This window comes from Mustela putorius, unplaced genomic scaffold (genome assembly GCF_011764305.1).
Source record: "Mustela putorius furo isolate JIRA1106 unplaced genomic scaffold, ASM1176430v1.1 tig00003863_pilon_pilon_pilon, whole genome shotgun sequence".
Classification (NCBI taxonomy): Eukaryota; Metazoa; Chordata; class Mammalia; order Carnivora; family Mustelidae; genus Mustela; species Mustela putorius.
This window is the reverse complement of record NW_025422015.1, coordinates 25332404-25352972: the sequence shown is the minus strand read 5'-3', so window position 1 is coordinate 25352972 and position 20569 is coordinate 25332404. Positions and strand designations below refer to the sequence as shown.

Genomic DNA, 20569 nt, shown 5'->3' with positions numbered 1-20569 from the left:
TAAGAGATTCTAATACGCTGACATAAATATGAATCTGGCTGAAAAATAAAATAGCTTCAAGAATCTGAAGAAGTGGGGCGCCTGGGTGGCTCAGTGGGTTAAGCCGCTGCCTTCGGCTCAGGTCATGATCTCAGGGTCCTGGGATCGAGTCCCGCATGGGGCTCTCTGCTTGGCAGGGAGCCTGCTTCCTCCTCTCTCTCTCTGCTTGCCTCTCCAACTACTTGTGATTTCTCTCTGTCAAATAAATAAATAAAATCTTTAAAAAAAAAAAAAAAAGAATCTGAAGAAGTGATGGGAAACAAATCAAAGACTGGAAGCATCAGACATAAATAACAGTGCCATGAAAACTGATTACTTTAATTTGGGTCCTTATTTTCAAAGAAGTTAGAGCACTGGACAAGATAAGCCTCAAGATAAGGCTCCAGTTAATGGTAGCAATATCAAAGGAAGGAATGTGATCAGAGGAAAGGAGACAGGACTATGTCCTGGGAAGATTCAAAAAATAAAGGAAGCAGGGCTCATCTGAGGCCACATTGGTCAACAAGACAAGTCTAGTCCTGCTACCTGGTCCCCATCTACGGGTACTCCCAGATAGCTGAGCAAGTCATTGTAAAATACAGATGGACAAGATGGGATTAGAATATTAGTTGGAAGGCAGATTTTTTTTTCCCTGTTAGTAACATTCTTTTATACTAGCTGTTTATACATAATTTAATTATTTCTTCCTATAGTATTCCTGGTTGTAAATTAATTTTTGAACCCTAATCTCCTACTATGTAAAATTTGGGAGTTCTCAGCCATGGGAATCAATTCCAGGGAAGGTGCAATGTCTTCCCAACAAATACAAAGAAGTACATTTCTTTTTTTTTTTTTTAGCAATTTTTTTTTTTAATTTTATTTATTTATTTGACAGAGAGAAATCACAAGTAGATGGAGAGGCAGGCAGAGAGAGAGAGAGAGAGAGAGAAGCAGGCTCCCTGCTGAGCAGAGAGCCCGATGCGGGACTCGATCCCAGGACCCTGAGATCATGACCTGAGCCAAAGGCAGCGGCTTAACCCACTGAGCCACCCAGGCGCCCAAGAAGTACATTTCTGTGTCGTAGAAAGAGGATACAGAATTACTATTTTTAAAAAAGATTTATTTATTTGTTTATTTGACAGAGAGAGAGAGCGCACAAGTAGGCAGAGGAACAGGCAGAGAGAGATGGAGAAGCTCCATCTTCTGGATGTACTCAGAATCTCTGAGTACGGAGCCTGATGTGGGGCTCGATCTCGGGGCCCTGGGGTCATGACTTGAGCCGAAGTCAGATGCTTAACTGAGCCACCTAGGGACCCCAAGGATATAGGATTGTTAAGGATGATTTTTGTATAAAAATCTAGTTAAGACTATATGAATTTTTGGAAATTATAAATTTTCTAATAAGAAAATGTAAAGGAAGTAAAAGAAAGATTTTTGATTTCAAAACATGTTACTGATAACACATTCATTAATTCAACAAAGTTCCTCAACACCAATTATGAGCAAAGGATTTACAAGGCTACAGACTTCTTTGATTGTCCATGACAAATCTGGGCACAGGCTATGTTCTGTTGTGATCATTTTGTCTTTAATTTACAAAATTTAGCACAGTGCTAGGCATGTGATACATAGTTAATGTCTGTGTAATAAAATGATTAAATGAATAAAGAGCTAGTGAAAGTTACGTTATGCAGCATTCTACATTGTGTATGCAATTTACACTAAGTAAAGCTGAATTCACTCTAATATCTAAGTCTTACATGAGAAATACAAGTACCTGGTAGCTCATTCAAATAGCAGTAGCAGAACTCACACCTAGTAAGTAAATTTTATCACACGTAGGAACATGTGAATGACCCTGATTACTTGTCAATAGAAAAAGATGCTGAATGGAGGCATTTTCTCTTTCTCCTCTGGATCAGCAATCAGACTCACTCACAGATCACTGATTCATGAATAGCACTATATATGTACTTTTCATTTTCAAGGAGCCCGTGCTTCATAAGTGTTTATATTACAAGTGTATTCAGTTGTCTCTCTTGTTCTCCAGCATGGTTTTCCCAAGATTTTAAGTCAGACAGAACAAATAGGAGTTTTCTTTATGGACTCAGGTTCTTTTAATAATTTTTTTATTATCAATTTTTTTAAATGGGAAAAGGTCTTCCTTTCCTATGATATAGGACTGTTTGAATGGTTCAAAAATTCTCAGAGGGTTAAAAGTATTTATTTTATACACAGAACAAAGATTAATTTTCTCAGTGAACGTGTAAACAACTTGAGATGAATTAATTCTGAAATATCTGCCCTGATTTCTGTGCCTCGATTTACTTCTCAAGGGAAGTATAAAAATAAAAGTATCCTCCAAATCTACAAGCTTCACGTGGACACTTGCTTAAGTTTTGGACATTTATCTAATTACAAATGTGAAAAATTAAAATCATTGGAATAATTCAAATCACTTCTAGAAAACAACATGGCTCATATTTTCTAGAAAACAACATGGCTCATAATCTGCAAGATGAGGGTAATATGGGAGATTTTAATATTGAAAGGAAATAGCAAATTGAATTTTAATATTTACTATGGAATTCCTGAGAAGCAACAATTTAGGAATTAAAAGGTAAGCTGCATTCATTATAACTAATCTCCTTCTATTTCCTCAAAGCTTCCTATTTTTCAAGCATTCATAAATTATTATAAAGATTTAATGCATTGGATAGGAGTTATTTTCCCCTTTTATTTCTGACAAATACCTTCAAAGCTCATATCCCATGGATATCGACAGAGAAGTGGCATGAAATGGAACTAGAGAAAAATAAAAATCAAAGAGCAATGCTCTTAAATCAGAGTACAGAGAATGGTTCAGATCATGAATAATCTCAAAAACCCCTTCAAACCTCACTCTTAAAAGTCTATCTTCAGGCTTTGTCCAAATGAAAAATAAAACCAAAACAAAACCAAAATAAAGCCTTTCTGACAGCTATCTTCAACTGAACATCTCTTAGAAATGAACCACTATATCGACTGTTAAGCAACTGTGAGAAGACATCTCTCCTACTGCTATTTTTCCCTATTACTAGTACTTTCCACCTCTTACCTGATTGGTGCCCCTTTGGCCTGTGCAGGTCTCAACAATACAGTTATTGTAGTGGCCGTTTCATTGAGAGAGGCATCAACTCCTTCATAGTCAGGTAAAGTTGGAGCTGGTAAGTGATTAATGAGAGAAGAAAAAAGTTTCTGTCAAGTAACAATTATATCACAGTTCAGGATGAATGAATGATCTGGAATGGGGGAAACCAATTTCATGTTAATTTTCTAAAATGTACTTCTGTCTGTAGAATAACATTATTAATGGATGTTAACACTGGGAATGTAAAGCAGCAGAAAATATGAAGCCACGATTTTTTGTTGAAATTCAAATTGTCATCTGGCAACTTGGACACACACACACGCTAAACATTTTTTGAAGGTGCTTTGGCTTCTGGTTTCCTCAGACCCTGAAACCAGCATAGACAGGATGGGAGGTGAATAGCGTTGACTCTGGGGAGTCCTGGTTATGGATATGCACAGGGAGAAGTGGAGGCAGAGAGGGTAGGAAGTGAGCCCGAGGCTCCGTAGTGAGGCAGTGCTGGGTACCATGTAAAGGTTGTAGAATATGTTAGGTCCTGCTGCTGTTCCCTGCACCTCCCCCGCCCCCCACCCTTTGGAAATAAAAATTAAAATTAAAGCGGAGACTCCAGTTTTAATTTGAAATGTAATCACAGCTGCAGATATTTTTGACATCGGGGCCTATCAACTTATTTTTACAGATGTGAACTTTTCTAATACTGATTTGTAAACATTCCCTATGTTATTTACCTTAAACCTTTATCAGAGCTGTTAAAAAATCCCATTTGTTACTTGTTTTTAAATTTTGTTTCTATTGAGGCAGAAAAATATTTAATTATATAGGATTTTATTGATAATTTCCTATTTCTTCTATTGCTTTTATATGAGAAGGTCCTTCTGCAACAAAGTTATGATAATTACCCCTTTTTTTTCCACTTTGTAAGAAAAATGCTTAACTCTTTAATTGGCTCTTGCACAAAGTTAAGAAAAATAACTAGAAACGTATTGAGGAAGTGTGGTAAAGGGGAATGGGAACTGTAGTATTTATTTCTCATCAACTAGTACATAAGTTGCCAGATTCCTAAAAAATAGAAACTTATAAATTTTCAAATATTTGATAATGGTTGCAGTCAGGGGGAGGACTCCCTAATCTTGAATTGGGTGCAAAAGTAACCTCAAATGGCTTTTGGTTATTTCCATGTAGAAAGATCTTTCAGGGAGGACATAACCAGTGAAATGTGTCTATTATCAGAGAAACTGGGAACAGATGGCATCTAATATAAATTTCAAAGTATTTCATTCACTCATTGGACATTTATTGAATATATACAATGTGTCAAATTTTTGTAAGTGTTGTGAGTATAAAGACAAAGCATGGTCTCTGGCATTTAGAGAATTAAAAGTAGAGATTCACATTTTATCAAGAGTGAAAAAATGTTTTCTTTTTAAATATTTATTTATTTATCTGAGAAAGAGAGAGACACAAACAGACAGACAGAGAGTACAGGCAGTGGGGAGGAGTAGGGGGAGAGGGAAAAGCAGACTCTACGCTGAGTAGGGAGCCCAATCCCAGGAATCTGAGATCATAACCCAAGCAGAAGGCAAACGCCCAACCGAAAGACCCTCCAGTTGCCAAGAGTGAGAATCTTAAACAAACAACAAAAAAAATTATAGTCAAATTTTAGGTGACTTAAAGAGGAGTCCGTTCATTTGCTAAAACAGTGGTTCTCAAACTAGTGAGATCAGAAGCCCATGAAGGCTTCTTAAACCCCAGATTGCTGTCTTTCCCCCTTGCGCTTCTAATTCATTAGGCCCAGCAAGGAGTCTGATACTGTGCATTTTTAGAAAATTTTCAGGTGATGTTGACGCTTTTGGAGTGTGAACCACACTTAGGTGAACCACTAGTCTAAACCAGGGCTGAGAGTAAGAAAAATGGAACAGAGAAAACTTCAGGGTTTAGACAATGCTTGAGCTGAATATTAAAAGAACAGTAAAAATGCATGAGGACAGGAATGTCTCAAATAAAGTGCAGGAGATGGGAAACAATATTTGAAGACATGATCCCATGAAAGGGGACTTTGTGTTATGACAGCTACAAGCCATCTGCTAGGCTTGGAACTTTGGGTTCATGGATAGGAGTGGTAGATGGAGGGAACTATAAAATTAAGGGGCACAAATGCTAATTATGCATGCATGTTTGGGCTTTATCCTACTAAATACAACATATTAGACTGAAAAAATTTAGGAAATAAATATATGTTGTACAAAGATTGATAGAAAAATAAGTCTGAAGGCAAGGATAGTGCTTGGAAAGATTATTTCAATGATCTGTTTAAAATATGGTCCAGATGGAAAGGAAGAAACAGTGACACCCGAAAGAGATAAATTATCTGAAGAGTTATTTAGGAAGTTGAATTGACAAATATTAAGTATGTAAAATATGTATATACATGTAGATTATATATATAATATGTGTATTAAAACACACACACATACTATGCCTCCAATAACTTGATTTCACTTTTATTTAAATTGTTTTCAAAATGCTGAGGGATATAATTTCTGTACTTGAGGGATAAATAAAAATAAATTACCTTAAAATTTCAAGTGATGCTGAGAACCACACTAACCATAAATTTTACTAGCCTTAGCTTGATTACTACATGTTCTGAGGGTACAGTGATTGCAATCAAGCTTTTGAAGTTCAAATCAAGTACCCATGTATATAGGTTGATTCAAGTAAAACTGCAGTTAAATAATTCAAAGAAAATGTTAGATGGGTGTTCTGGTCTTTAATTATACATTCTTTATTCAATAAAAAACACCATTTCTAAACCATTATAAAATACGGTTCTTGACAATGCCCATTGTTCAATGTTCTCAGTTTTACAAGTTCATGTAATTTTGTAACTGTCTCTACTGAAGGATCTTATTCAAATACAGCACTACGGCTTATTCTAGAGGGCGGGAAACATATTTCACTGTACAATGCTATCACCAGGTCATATTTTTTAGTGATTCAATAAGTATTTTAAATGGGTGATTTAGAATTATTCCATTAGGAAGTGAACTGGCATTTTTAATATACCGCTATTTTCTAACATCATGGATGATATTTTAAAATCCTTTTCTTTTTTTTTTAAAGAATAAGATAAATAGCTCATATTGGAATAGCTAATATTTTCATGATAAAAATTTTAAGGCTTTATATTCAAAATGTTTCCAAATAGAAATATTACATTTATAAATATATATTTATGTTAATAATCTTAAATAACTAAGATAAAACATTACATAAGCTAGAGTAGAATTAGGGCATATGACAATGCTAATTATTAGCCAAATTTAATCAGGTTTAACTGATGACTTGACTGAAGGAATCGTATCTATAAATAACCTAGTCAATTACAAACTGAAATTGTGAGCATAAAATAATGTGAAATTTAACTATATTTGTTTATCAGCTTAAGTTCTCTTGTACCTTACCATTCTGAAATTTAGATGAATTTATGTGAGATTTCTAAGAGAAAGAATTACTCATGTTGATTAAAAATATCAGAACGCCAGGGAAAATAGAAAAGAGAGACAAAATGTGTATGTGGCACTCCAACAGTGGATCAAAGATCTGTCATCATTCTTTTGATAAAATCTGCTTCCAATAGTTCTGATACCATAATAATTATCAACTCCTCAAAGGCATAATCAGTCTGTTCACATTCATAATGAACTTTTAATACTTCTAATTAAGATACAATGACATTTTCAAAAGGACCCCTATCAATTAAAAGTGACTGAGATGTTTTTGGGTTTGGACATACAACCAATTGTTATGTGTATTCACATAATTCTTTGTTTCAAATTTTTATTTAAATTCTAGTTTGTGAACTTACAGTGTCATACTGGTTTCAGGAGTAGTATTTACATAATTCTTTAACGAACTTCAATCAGGAATAGCTAGCTATATTAAAGATTTAATAAATGAGATGACTATTTTGAGTACATATTCTCCAGGACACATTATTACAAACCAATCCTGTTTGCACTTTATTCTTTTGCATACCTGAGATGTTTGTGGTCACATTGATGGCTGTGGCTGGCCCAAAGCCTTTGACCGTGCTGGCTCTTATCAAGAACTGGTAGGTGGTTCCAGGATGCAGATGCATAAAGACATGGTGTGTGCTGTTCCACAAATTTGATACAGTCTGGGGAGGTCCAGCCACTGGGACTGCAGGATCAAATGATCTTATGCTGCTGTAGCTGACCTGTTTTAAAGAAATATATTTGCTATTATACATCCAATATAAGTCATGATATAATCTAAATAAACCTCCTTTAAATAAGGGAGTTTTCAAGGGTATCTCTGTGGAGTGAATCACATTTTTCTTAAACTTCATTTCCTTCTTATTTGGATATGGTTATTTCACAGTCATTCTATATCTAATGTCTGTCCATCTATCCATCCAACCATTCATCCAGCCAGCCAGCCATAGATATACCTAGAGGTAATATATCTGACTGACCAATATGCATCTATTTTCTTTCATCAAAAGATATACTTTTTTAGAATATTATGGTTACACACACATCCACAATCTTACGGTCATATATGTTAATGTACAGGAAACACAGAAAGTGTTCAACAAATGTTTGCTGTGAGTCATATCATCCCACACTTTGAGTTACATAACAGATTTCATGTAAATAGCACTGTTGCTATAAATAGCACATATTTATAAATAGCACATAAATATAAATATAAATTGCCCTGTGCTATAGCAGTGCCATAGCACTATAGCAAGTGTGCTAATGCAGTCACAGTTTATAAGACTGCCCTAGTGATTCCCATTCCCATGCTGTACTCTATAGCCACTAGAAATTTAAACATTTTATGCTCTAAACAACACTGCCTATACAGGAACAGAACTACACATTTGTGCAATTATAATGATCTTTTTTTTCTTTTAGCTTCTCCTCTTTAAGAACAAGATAATGATTTATAATCAAAATTGAGATGAAGTTCTGGAATAGTCAGGTTTATAATATATTTTGCTGTTTTGGTAGGAATCCTTTATTCTGAAACAATTGATATTCAATGGCTTCCCCTGATTACAGCATAAAATATGAGTATATTACTTTAATAAAAATTCATTCTTTATAACCATCAGTAAGTCTCTTCAAAAAGGCCTATCCTGTTTCCCTGAAACAACTACAAAAACATACATTTACTTGAAGAATTAGAAAATTCTGGGTGCCATCCAGTATTTCAGTTTTGAAACTCAATTTTGGGATCAAGGAATTTGTAACGTAAAAACAGCACAGTACTAAAAATGACTTTGATCCCCTAAGCCTCACTTACTTATTTTTCATTATTTCTCTTTTTCCTTTTACTTTCCCTTCAACATATATTTCAATTAACTTCCTTATTCTCCAAATACCTCATATTGAGTGATGACCCCATTTGGATCCAGAGGTTCTTTCCAGTTCAAGAAGATCTTATTTTCAAAGGATGTTCCTTGAAGAGAATTGACCGGTACAGGGCCAGGCACTACAAATATATACAGTTTGGTTTACAACGATCCTTACATCAGAAACAGAAACACAGTATTTACTGTGTTATATAAGCCAAATTAAAAATAAAAAATAGTATCCTTAAAAAGAAAATAAGCTATGTGACCAGTTTTTTGATTTTAACAAACAGGAATTTAAAGTAATCTATAAGCTTCTAATGCAGACAACGTACAACTCCAAAGTTATTTTTATTCAAAAGAATATTCTATCACCTTAGGGAGCTGAATAAATTGTATAGTCTGGTTTTCTCTGTTGTATACCTCTAATAACATGAAGATCTCATTTGTAATTTGTTTCAAGAACAGAGCCATAGTCCCTGAAAGATATTCTGAAGATTATGATAAGCCCCTAAAGTGTCTCCATAAACAAATTTCATTAAATAATGAATTATAATAATAATTAATACTCCTCGGACTCAAAAGCCAAATCATAGAGTACTGAATTGAAATGCCCAGTAATAGTCAATCTGACTCTATTGCTACTCTTATTAAATTTCTATAATGTGAAAAAGACAACACTGATTATTACAACTTAAAAAAAACCTTTAAGACGAATAGGTTCAAATATTATTGCTTCAGTCTTTTAAATGAAATTCCCTTTTGTAAAGCTAAGGATCAAACCATTTTACAGCATCAGACTTGTCCAGAACTCAACAATCAGCATAACTAGTTCTGAAGTGTCCGCAGGTATGACAAGAGTTGAGAAACCTTCTTACCATTCCTTATTTGCAAATGTCATATAACTGACAATACCCAGTGGCAGCAATGAACAATGTGTCAGTTTCTATTGACAAAATATAAAACATCAGTGGGCGCCTGGGTGGCTCAGTGGGTTGAGCCGCTGCCTTCGGCTCAGGTCATGATCTCAGGGTCTTGGGATCGAGTCCCGCATCAGGCTCTTTGCTCAGCAGGGAGCCTGCTTCCTCCTCTCTCTTTCTCTGCCTGCCTCTCTGTCTACTTGTGATCTCTCTCTGTCAAATAAATAAATAAAATCTTTAAAAAAAAAAAAAAAAAAAAAAAAAAAAAAAAAAAAAAATATAAAACATCAGATGCTTTTGCTCTTTGTTTTTATGTACTTTGTCTAAATATATAGTTGCTACTTATTCACAAAAATATCCAGTTTCTTGTTCTGATAATGTTTAAATATATATCCTGCTCATCTTTGCTTAAAATATGTGGTTTCTTTTGAAATATTGACCCAATATTGGGCAAATACTGTTTCTAATTAATATTTTTCCTTAATCTAACGTTTCAGTGAACTTCACACATGGCATTATCTAGAAATATAGTTGCAGAGTATACAGCAATTTTGTAAGGATTGAAGTAAATTAAAAATCACTGGATCAAAGGAAATGCACTGCATCGTAGCTAGCAGCATCAAGAAATTCTGAATGATACGTCAAAACAGGAAGATTTATTTCAGACCACAAGGAGACAATGAATGATGCTATGACCTCTGGGACAACCAATGTAATTTGGAACATTAATAATAAATTCATAAAGAGAAAAACCATAAAGGAAAGAAACCCATAAACAGAAAAGATGTCAGCACTAAACTTCAGAAGATAATTACATGCGTCTGTCTGCTGAGGGTTTAGGGAGCACTTAACCAAAGGCATCCAATTCCTGCAAGTCCCCGGTCCCCTGTATTGGCAGAGCCTAGACAGTTGATCAAGGCAAAGAGGCCATCACAGCCCATGTGTGTACTCCGGGACACTTACGGAAGCTGCCATGGGCCTTTTTTGGTAACTAACAAGGGTGATAGGTGTTATGTCATTTGAGCAGAGTGAAAACAAGCTTATGATTGTAATTAAGGAAAAATATTTCTTCACCTTTCCATAACTTTCATAGATGGTGGCTGCTGAAGGAAGGAGAAGGCAAGACCCCAATTAGTGAGAAAATGTTTATTTGATGGTATTGTAATTATTATCTGTGTTCATTAACCACAATTTGGCCAACAAATATATAAAGTGGGGTGGATGTATTTCAAATTGTTTACAAATAAAGATAGTTATAAATTTTGCATAATTCTGTACCAGAAGAGGGGCAGAATTAAAGAATATCTTTCCTAGAATTTATGTATTTCTCTGCTCTTCTTCTTCTTCTTTTTAAAAGATTTGATTTATTTGACAGAGAGAGTGATCACAAGTAGGCAGAGAGGCAGGCAGAGAGAGAGTGGGAAGCAGACTCCCTGCCGATCAGTGAGCCAGACATGGAGCTTGATTCTAGGATACTGAGATCATGACCTAAGCTGAAGGCAGAGGCTTAACCCACTGAGCCACACAGGTGCCACTCCCTTTTTTTTTTTCTTTTTTTTAAAGTTAGCTCTACACCCAGCATGGAGCCCATGGGGCGTGAACTCATGACCCTGATGTCAAGACCCAGAGATCAAGACCTGAGTTGAGATCAAGAGTTGAACACTTCACCTACTGAAGCACCCAGGCGCCCCTCCCTACTCTTCTTACATATATTCTACTTTGTCAATAAAATTCACTTAAAGTACCTACAGGTCATTATTTGTAAATGGGAAAAGTTTGTGGAAAAATTATGGCCAAGATAGAACCATGCTATGGATCTTGCACTAGGACTAGTACAGTGGACAAGAGAAAGAAGTACACTTAGGTGAACGACAAAACACACACATAAACAGGTGGGGCGGGGAGTGGGCACAGATTAATTATATTTAATAATTCTCCAACTGTGAAGGAGGACAATATCTATACATAATGTCTCTATATACTTTTGATTTGTGTAAATATAACATGAAGTTACTAAGACCATCATCATGGCCATCTTCGTATTGCAGGGAATGTCACTTCACATTTCCACATCAACAACTTTTAATGGAAGCAGAATGCTGATTTTCATTCCCCTGCCTGTGATTTATTTGAGAGCTGTTTCAGCTATTTTGTGTGTGTGTGTGTGTGTGTGTGTGTATAGGAAAGTCCTTTAAAATATAACTCTCAAAAGGGAAGAGAGGAAAAATGAAATGTGGGTGGGGCAAGATTATATTAAATAAGCACTATAGACTTTAAAATATCATAAATGTACATTTAAAAATACCTCTGTATTAGCAAAAAATGTCCCCAAACCAGGGTTTTCTGCTGAGCTAACTTCATAATATTGATTTTTGTAAATGCTAGGATAAAAAATGAAAACAAAATCACATATGAAAAATTCTACCCATGCATTAAAAAATGTATGCAATAAATTAAATATAAATTCTACCTTAGGGTTCTGGTGGGAAATCATTTTAGCTTTGCTCTCATGATTTATGGATGTCCCTAGAATTCTTTTCATGAAATTATATTCTTTTATTAGATGGTTGATAATTTATTCTTTTTCTATGTATATAGGGCAGCAATAATTTAGTAAGACTGACTTAATTAGATCATCATAACCCATCGATCTTTGCAACAATAGATTATGATTTAGATATTCTGTCCCTCCTCTCAGGAACATTGGGTCATATCAAGTATTCTTTGTAGAAACTGGAGCTCGTGTGAGCAGATCTTAAGACTGAGTTACTTGGAGATATACAAAGTTTGTCCTGCAGTCATTTAGTTTTTTTACATAAAACAAAGGAGAAGAAAAAAAATTCTTACAGTAGAAAGAATTACTTTGTGACCATGCTATGAAGTAACATGAAACTCAGTATCATTACAGCCAGTAAAAAAGTTCTTCAAAACATACCTTAAAATAAAACTAGAATAAGAAACAATATTGAAATTATGTATCATTAATTTGATTTTATAAAACTGTTTTTATATAAAATAGCACAGTCATGAAGTTGATGGATTTAGGACATAATTTAAGATTTCAAAGCAATTTGCTTCCTGATTATTAATCTAGTTGTAGGTGCACACAAAAATACATTTAAAAATTTAATGAAATATGAAAAAGTTCCATGAGCCTGGCTGCATTCTTTGGTTTCTGGGAAAGAAAGGCAAACTAAAAGCCATACCAAAGTATACCACCAAAATGAATTATATCATTAGAGAGTGATTGGCAGAAAAAGCACAAATGTAACTGAGTCTAAAATGATCAATTAAGGGGTGCCTGGGTGGCTTAGTTGGTTAAGCGTCTGCCCCAGCTCAGCTCATGATCCCAGGGTCCTGGGATGGAGCACATTGGGCTCCCTGCTCTGTGGGAAGCCTGCTTCTCCCTCTCCTACTCCCCCTGCTTGTGTTCCCTCTCTCGCTTCGTCTCTGTCAAATAAATAAATAAAATCTTTTTAAAAATTTAAAAAATAAAATGATTAAGAAATCAACTTTTTAAAATTTTAAGGGCAGGTAATAAAGTACATTCTTAATACTAAAAACATGGCTTAAAAAGGTCTAGAGTAATACAGACATTTTAGTATTTATCCCACTTTATGAACTGAAATAGAGAGTTTTCAGAGCTTTTCAATCTTAGACTTTCCATTTCTACCATCCATCTATGAAACAATTAGGCTAATTATTCTTTCATATATAATAATGTGTTGGGCTATGTTCTGTGTATGTGTGGGGGTTTATGAGTGCTCTAATAAGAGCAAGTTTTGTTGTTTGAAATGTTATTAAGGCTTAGATTAGGTGCAAATGCAAACATGATAGTTGAGGTAATCATGTTTGGTTACCTTATACATGACAAAATGCATTTATCATAAATAAGTCTTAGGTTTATTCTTTGAAAATTTTAGAAATATGAAAATAACTCTATACATAATTTTAGGACAATATTGTTTTCTTCAAAATCTGAGCTAAATGAGGCTGAAAAGCTCTCACTTCCTTTTATAACAACAAAAATAATAGAACAAACCTGGGTCATTTCTACTTTCCAAAGTGAGAGAGCTTGAAGTGATATGGAAAAACTTCTAGAAACTGTAGTATATTGACCTATCTTTTTTTTTTTTATTTTTATTGACCTATCTTAAGGCAGTCTCATACTTGATAGTCATCCAAATTTGTATCTGTGCCTAAAGTTCAGAACTTGAGGGTAACTGAAAACACCTGGGTATGAAATACATCCTGTTTTCCAAAATCCAAACAAAAATGTGGCCCTAATGACAGGCTATTCAAGGAGAAATTCAGAAGGGGATGGAACCCGAGAGATCAGCTTACTTAAGCTTTCCATATAGAGATGAGAAATGGAAATCTAGAGGAGTAAACAAACAGATTGGGTAAGGTGACAGAATTATTGGTGCCAGGACCGAAAACTCAGGATTCTTGACTCCCAGAGTTCAGCTTTGCCTCCATTCACTAAATAGGTCATGTTTTGTTTTTTTCCCTTCATGCTTCCTTTCATAATGGTAAATTTTGAAAACAAAATGTCTAATATCAAAATAATACATTATTGTTATTATCATAGTATCATCATTTGTACAACTTTTGGGTACAGGGCACATTTCTATTCAATCAAGAAATGTACTTATTCACACTAATGACAAACTATAATGCTAGAGCAGGTTTGGGTAAATTATAATATTAATATAAATGTTTGTTCCTATTAATAATTCTGAAGTGACACATATAGACATTGGACATTATATAATTAAATTCCTTGGGTGGTAATAAAATGGATAAAAGATGACAGCTTGATGATATCTGAAAAGGGCCTTTCTTGAGACTTAAATATATGATTTTCAACCTTCTTTTATACTTAAACTTACATGAAACCATCTAAAAATGAGTGGAAAGGCAAACAATGCTGTTTTCAAATGTTAAGGAAAATGAAAGTTGCATTATTGGTTTGTAAAATGTAAAAAACTAAATTTTAACCAAGTGCATTTTACCAATAGGTAAATGATGTAATGCCATGAATAGTGAGAATTATTTTTATATATTTGATAGGAAAAACTTTAAGCTTTAGTGTAGTTGTTATTTCTCTAACATATAAAAATAGAAAACAGTAGAGGTAAATTTCATCCAGTGTTTGATGCTACTCTGAAGAACATTAAGCTTTTTAGTTAAAGGCAAACACTTTTCAAAGTTAACCTCATTAAGAGTATTTAGCAGATTTCGGAATCCAATTCAATTTTGGTGACTCTAGAGAAAATAGTAAGCAATGACATAATCTGATTATATGATTCCCCCTTTTTAAAATAACGAAATATGAACATACCATCTTCATCAGTTTGAATAATCGTCTCTTCACTCTCCTTCCTGCCTTCTGGATTGGTTAGGATCATCTTGAGGCTGACATTTGTATAAGGTGGCAGATGGTTCACAACATGCTGAGGAGCTTTGGGGTCCATGTCCAAACAGTCTGCCTTGCTCTCGTTGTGACCACGGAAGTAATGGTAGCAGATAGTGACATTAAAAGTGTGGCAACGAGTAATGTTATAACCCAAAGATTCCCAGTCCACAGCGATGCGTCTTGCCTGTATCTCAGCAATCTTTAACGTCTTTGGAGTTCGCATAGGTTCTGAAAAATAAATCAAAGATGCAGATGGCTGTCAACTTCACAATGAATAATCTAGGTAAAATCAAACACTGAGCATGACATAGCAGATGTACACCTAGGAAAACGCAGAAATCATCTTTTATTCTCATTTTATTTACTCATCATCTTATTTCTGAAGGTTTTGGTCAGGGGCTATGATTTACTAATGGGAAAAGAAATGGAAAATGTTAACAATTCAGAGTACTCAGGAACATGGCGGAAAGACAAAACCCTGAAAATGTGGCCATAATGCTTTTATAGTTGTTGTTGTTACCGCCCAATTCCCCATCTCTCTTTTCTCTTGTCGTTACTGAGCAAGTCAATTAGCTAATACATCATAATGGATAAGAGTCAACACGTTCTGCTCTATGATTTGTCATGTCACCAGTTATGGTGTATACTAATTAGTCTAATTGTAATACTAAACTACCATTTACCAAAAAGTGGCACAGTTATTAATTAAGATTTATTATTTCAGTAATGATGTTGTTCATCAAAGCAGAAAAATATCTGAGAAAAATTATTTGCAAGAACACATGTGGATATTTGCATTGTCATCGATCCTTCTTGATCTCTTTCTGTCTTTTTCTAGGAAACACTCACGTCTGACAGTCCACTCACTGTCACCCAAACCAAACTGGGAGGTGAATTTCCATTCAACTGGAAAATGCTGGCAGAACTAAACATTCTGAAGACTGGAGTCCATCCATCACCGCTTCCCAAGTGTATTCTTTCCTCATGCAAGACTAACTTTAATCGTCTAACTTAATCAAAATAATTACTCTATGAAAGTCATGGCCATGGCAAAGTCTACACAGTAAACAAACCAAAACACAGCTAAGCTTTCATACTCTGATTGAACAAAGAGATTAAAATCAAGGCCTAGGTCAAAGCCATGTTGGAACCTCCCTTAACTCACTAAGAACAGTCAATGCCCTTGCTAACTGGGAGTCAGTCGACAAAAAAGAAGGAAAATAAATAATACAAAAAACCCAATTTGAGTGTTTTTATAAATTTTCATTTTTGAGACTAAAATCTCAGTTCTGTAAAAATCATCAGCATGGCACACAGATGGCAAGCCCAAACGGGGATTCTAGTTCAATGCATTATATGTGCCGTCTGAAATACACTCTGGTGCCCATTTAAAACCTCAAAACTACAAAAATACATACATATACATACAAATTAATCCATGGTAGAATCCAATGCTTGGGTTTTAAATGCTCTGTGCCAGCCTTCTGATTATTCACAGTATCCAATCCCCCTATTTTATCACTTTTGTTTTATGTGGTTTACATTAAGCATTATAAGTAGGTTGGAAGAAAGATGTGGCCTTCTAATCATTAAAAAAAACAAAACAAAACAAAAACCAAAAAAACCCCCTTTATATGTCTAGCTCTATGCTCACATTTCCCCACCAGGCATGGGAGTGAGGTCATGACACAAACTTCAGTCTACAGTTTAGTGAAAACACATTCTTTGGCACCACTGACCACCAAGATGACGGGCAGTTATAGGTAGCATCATCTTAAATTCCCAGATAAACTAATTTTACTGCCTAACAGCAGCAACCTGATAGAATTTAGAGGTCAAGTTCAGGTTAGGCCATCCATTGTGACAAAAGTCTAGAATAAGAAAGTAAGATTGGGGCACCTGGGTGGCTCAGTGGGTTAAGCCTCTGTCTTCGGCTCAGGTCATGATCTCAGGGTCCTGGGATGGAGCCCCACATTGGGCTCTCTGCTCAGCAGGGAGCCTCTCTTGCTTCCCCCTCTCTCGCTGCCTGCCTCTCTGCCTACTTGTGATATTTCTCTCTCTTTCTCTCTCCCTCTCTCTCTCTGTCAAATAAATAAATAAATAAATAAAAATCTTTAAAAAAGAAAAAAAAAAGAAAGTAAGATTTCTCCCTAAAATACTTGGAGTATATGAATAAAAATTTCCCATAAAATGATGAGCACAAACACCAATAAATATTTACTTCTCTGTTTTAGTTTTAGTTTTTTTTTTTTTTTAAATATCTAGTATTTAGGTACTTGAAAACACCGTATTTTAAATTTGAAATTTACCCCTTTTATAAATTTCTCTTTCCTTTTTTTAAATTTCTCTATTTCCAAATGATCACTCTCTTTCATCCATCTTTTCATTTTATCCTACTATTCAATTTATACTTACCTGCATTCTAACACAATTTTAAAAGCATAAGAAAAGCATAAAAAAGTGAAGAAGATACAAATAAATGGAAAGATATTCTATGCTCATGAATTAGAAGAATCAATATTGTTAAAATGTCCATACTACCCAAGGCAATCTACAGATGAAATGCAACATCTACCAAATTTCAGGTGTGGATTCCTGGGTGACTCAGTTCGTTAAGCATCTGACTCTTGGTTTTGGCTTAGGTCATGATCTCAGGGTCATGAGATCAATTCCTTCATCTGCTGGAGATTCTTTCTCTCTTTCTCCCTCTGTCCCTCCCCACTTCTCTCTCTCACATACTCTCTCTATATAAATGAATCTTTTAAAAAAATATTCCAAGGCAGGGGCACCTGGGTGGCTCAATGGGTTGAGGCCTCTGCCTTCGGCTCAGGTCATGATCCCAGGGTCCTAGGATCGAGCCCCGCATCGAGCTCTCTGCTCAGCAGAGAGCCTGCTTTCCTCTGCCTGTTTCTCTGCCTACTTGTGATCTCTGTCAAATAAATAAATAAAAATCTTAAAAAAAAATTCCAAGTCATTTTTGAAAGAAATAGAACAAACAATCCTAATATTTGTGTGGAATCATTAAAGACCCTGAACAGTCAAAGCAATCTTCAGAATGAAGAACCAAGGCTAGAGGCATCACACTCCCTGATTTCAAATTACATTACAAAGCTACAGTTATTAAAACAGTATTATATTGACACAAAAACAGACACATAGATCAGTGGAACAGAGGGAATTATTTACAACAAAGGAGCCAAGATTATACAATGGGGGAGAGAACAGTCTCTTTAATAAAAGGTGTTGGGAAAGCTGGACAGCCACACAAAAAGAATGAAACTAGACCACTATTTTCAACTATATACAAAAATTAACTCAAAATATATTAGACTTCAATGTAAGACCTGAAACCATAAAACTCCTAGAAGAAAACATAGGCAGTAAACGCCTTGATACAGGTCTTGGTGATGGTTTTTTGAATCTGACACAAAAGAAGTAAAAGCAAGATAAACAAGAAACAGAGAAAGATAAACAAAAAACAGAGAGTGGAACTGTATCATACTAAACAAAATACTTCTACATAGCAAAGGAAATCTTCAACAATACAAAAAGACAACCTACTCAATGTTAGGAAATATATATACCTCATATATCTGATAAGGGGCTAATAACCAAAATATATAAAGAACTCATACAACTTAATAGCAAAAAGCAAAACAAACAAACAAACCAAAACCAAAAAAAAAAAAAAACTAATTAAAAAATGGGCAGCAGATCTGAATACACATTTGTCCAAAGATGACATATAGATTGCCAATGAATACATGAAAAGATGTTCAACATCATTAATCACTAGGGAAATGTACACAAAAACAAAAACAGAAACAAAACAAGCCCAAAACCAAGTGTTGGCAAAGATGTGGAGAAAAGACAGCCCTTGAGCACTATTGTTGGGAATGTAAACTGATGTGATCACTATAGAAAACGGAATGGAGGTTTCTCACAAAACTAAAAAATAGAATTACTCTATGATTCAGCATTTCTACTTTTGGGTATTTATACAAATAAAATAAAACACTAACTTGGAAGATATATGTAACCCTATATTTACTGCACATTATTTATAAAAGCAAGATATGGAAACAAAGTGTGCATGTGTCTGTACATTTAAAAACAGTGAAATATTATTCAGCCATAATAATAATGAAATCTTGCCATTTGTGGTAGCATGAATGGGCCTCAAGGGTATCATGCTAAGTGAAATGCCAGGCAGAAAAAGACAAATACCATACGATTTCTCTTATATGGGGAATCTAAACAATAAAAAAAATAGAAAAGAAAGAAAAATGAATGAAGTTCATAGATGCAGAGAATAGACTGATGTTTGCTACAAGTAGGAGTATGGGAGAAGAAGGGATTATAAATTTATAAAAAAAAAAGTAAATTAAAAAAATGTAACTGTGTTAGAAATTATGACATTACTTCATTGAAGAAAGTGGGGGGAAATTACTTAAGTAAATTAGGAAATGAGTAGAGACAATGAGACAAGAAACCAACAAACAAACCAAAAACAGCTGATATTCCTAGTAATAATCTAAAGTTTACAGATGACTTTAGGGGGCAGTCATCATAGTGATACCATGTTTCTGAACAGCAAATGTAGAGGTCTGTTCAAAGAAAACGAAAACCTGTCAGAAAACCTGTCACGCCTGTCACAATGGCTAAAATCAAAATCACAAGAAACAACCCAGGTTGGTGTGAGGATGCAGAGAAAAAGGAAACATCTTGCGCTGTTGGTGGGAATGCAAACTGGTGCATCCACTGTGGAAAACAGTATGGAGGGTCCTCAAAAGATTAAAAATAGAACTACCCTACAATGCATCAATTGCACCACTAGGTATTTACCCAAAGATTACAAAAATACTAATTTGAAGTAATACATGCAACCTGATGTTTACAGCAGCACCTACAATAGCCAAATTATGGAAACAGCCCACACCCCATCAACTGCTGAGTGGATAAAGAAGATGTACGGAATTGATCATTATTAAGAAATAATGAAATCTGGGTAGTTCAGTGGATTAAGCATCTGCTTTTAGCTCAAGTCTTGATCCCAGGATCCTGGGACTGAGTCCCACATCAGGCTCCCTGATCGGTGGGAAGTCTGCTCCTCTCTCTCCGCCTGCTGCTCCCCCTGTTTTGTGGGATCTCTCTCTCTCTTTGACAAATAAATAAATAAAATATATTTTTAAAATACACTGGAGTTAATGTTAAAAAGGGAAATAATAAAATCTTGCCATTTGCAGTCAAATGCTCTACCCCTGAGCTATACCCCCAAATCTTGCCATTTGCAACAAGAGGGATAGAGGTAGGGAGTATAATGCTAAGCAAAATAAGTCAGAGAAAGACAAATATCATATGATCTCACTCATATGGGAAATTTAAGAAACAAATGAGCAAAAGGAAAAATAAAAAAAAGAGACACAAACCAGGAAACAGACTCTTAACCACAGAGAACAAATTGATGATTACCAGAAGAAAGGTGGGTCAGGGGATGGGGGAAATAGAGGATAGGGATTAAAGAGTACACTTATCATGATTAAAAAAAAGAAAAAACTAGAAAAAATAATAAATTAAAAAATAAAGTAGACATGTGAACATGAAAAAAGTAGAAATGAAAAGTAGTAAGGAAAAAGGAAACTATTTAACACTTTCTGGACTGAGAGCCTTAAGAAGTAAATCTTAAATCTTCTTGTTAT

The 20569-nt window shown here is 34.8% G+C and overlaps 1 protein-coding gene across 7 annotated transcripts in view; it reads right to left on the bottom strand.

Annotated features, from left to right (window-relative positions):
- PTPRK (protein tyrosine phosphatase receptor type K) overlaps positions 1-20569 on the bottom strand; it is a 563647-nt gene that overhangs the window by 107870 nt on the left and 435208 nt on the right. For all 7 annotated transcript variants that reach the window (XM_013063592.2, XM_004740175.3, XM_004740177.3 and 4 more), the window contains exons 8-11: positions 14796-15098; positions 8562-8671; positions 7187-7388; positions 3116-3221 (exon numbers count right to left, since the gene is read on the bottom strand). In XM_013063592.2, the coding sequence (XP_012919046.1) occupies positions 3116-3221; positions 7187-7388; positions 8562-8671; positions 14796-15098 (721 nt within the window). The remainder of the gene's footprint in view (positions 1-3115; positions 3222-7186; positions 7389-8561; positions 8672-14795; positions 15099-20569) is intronic.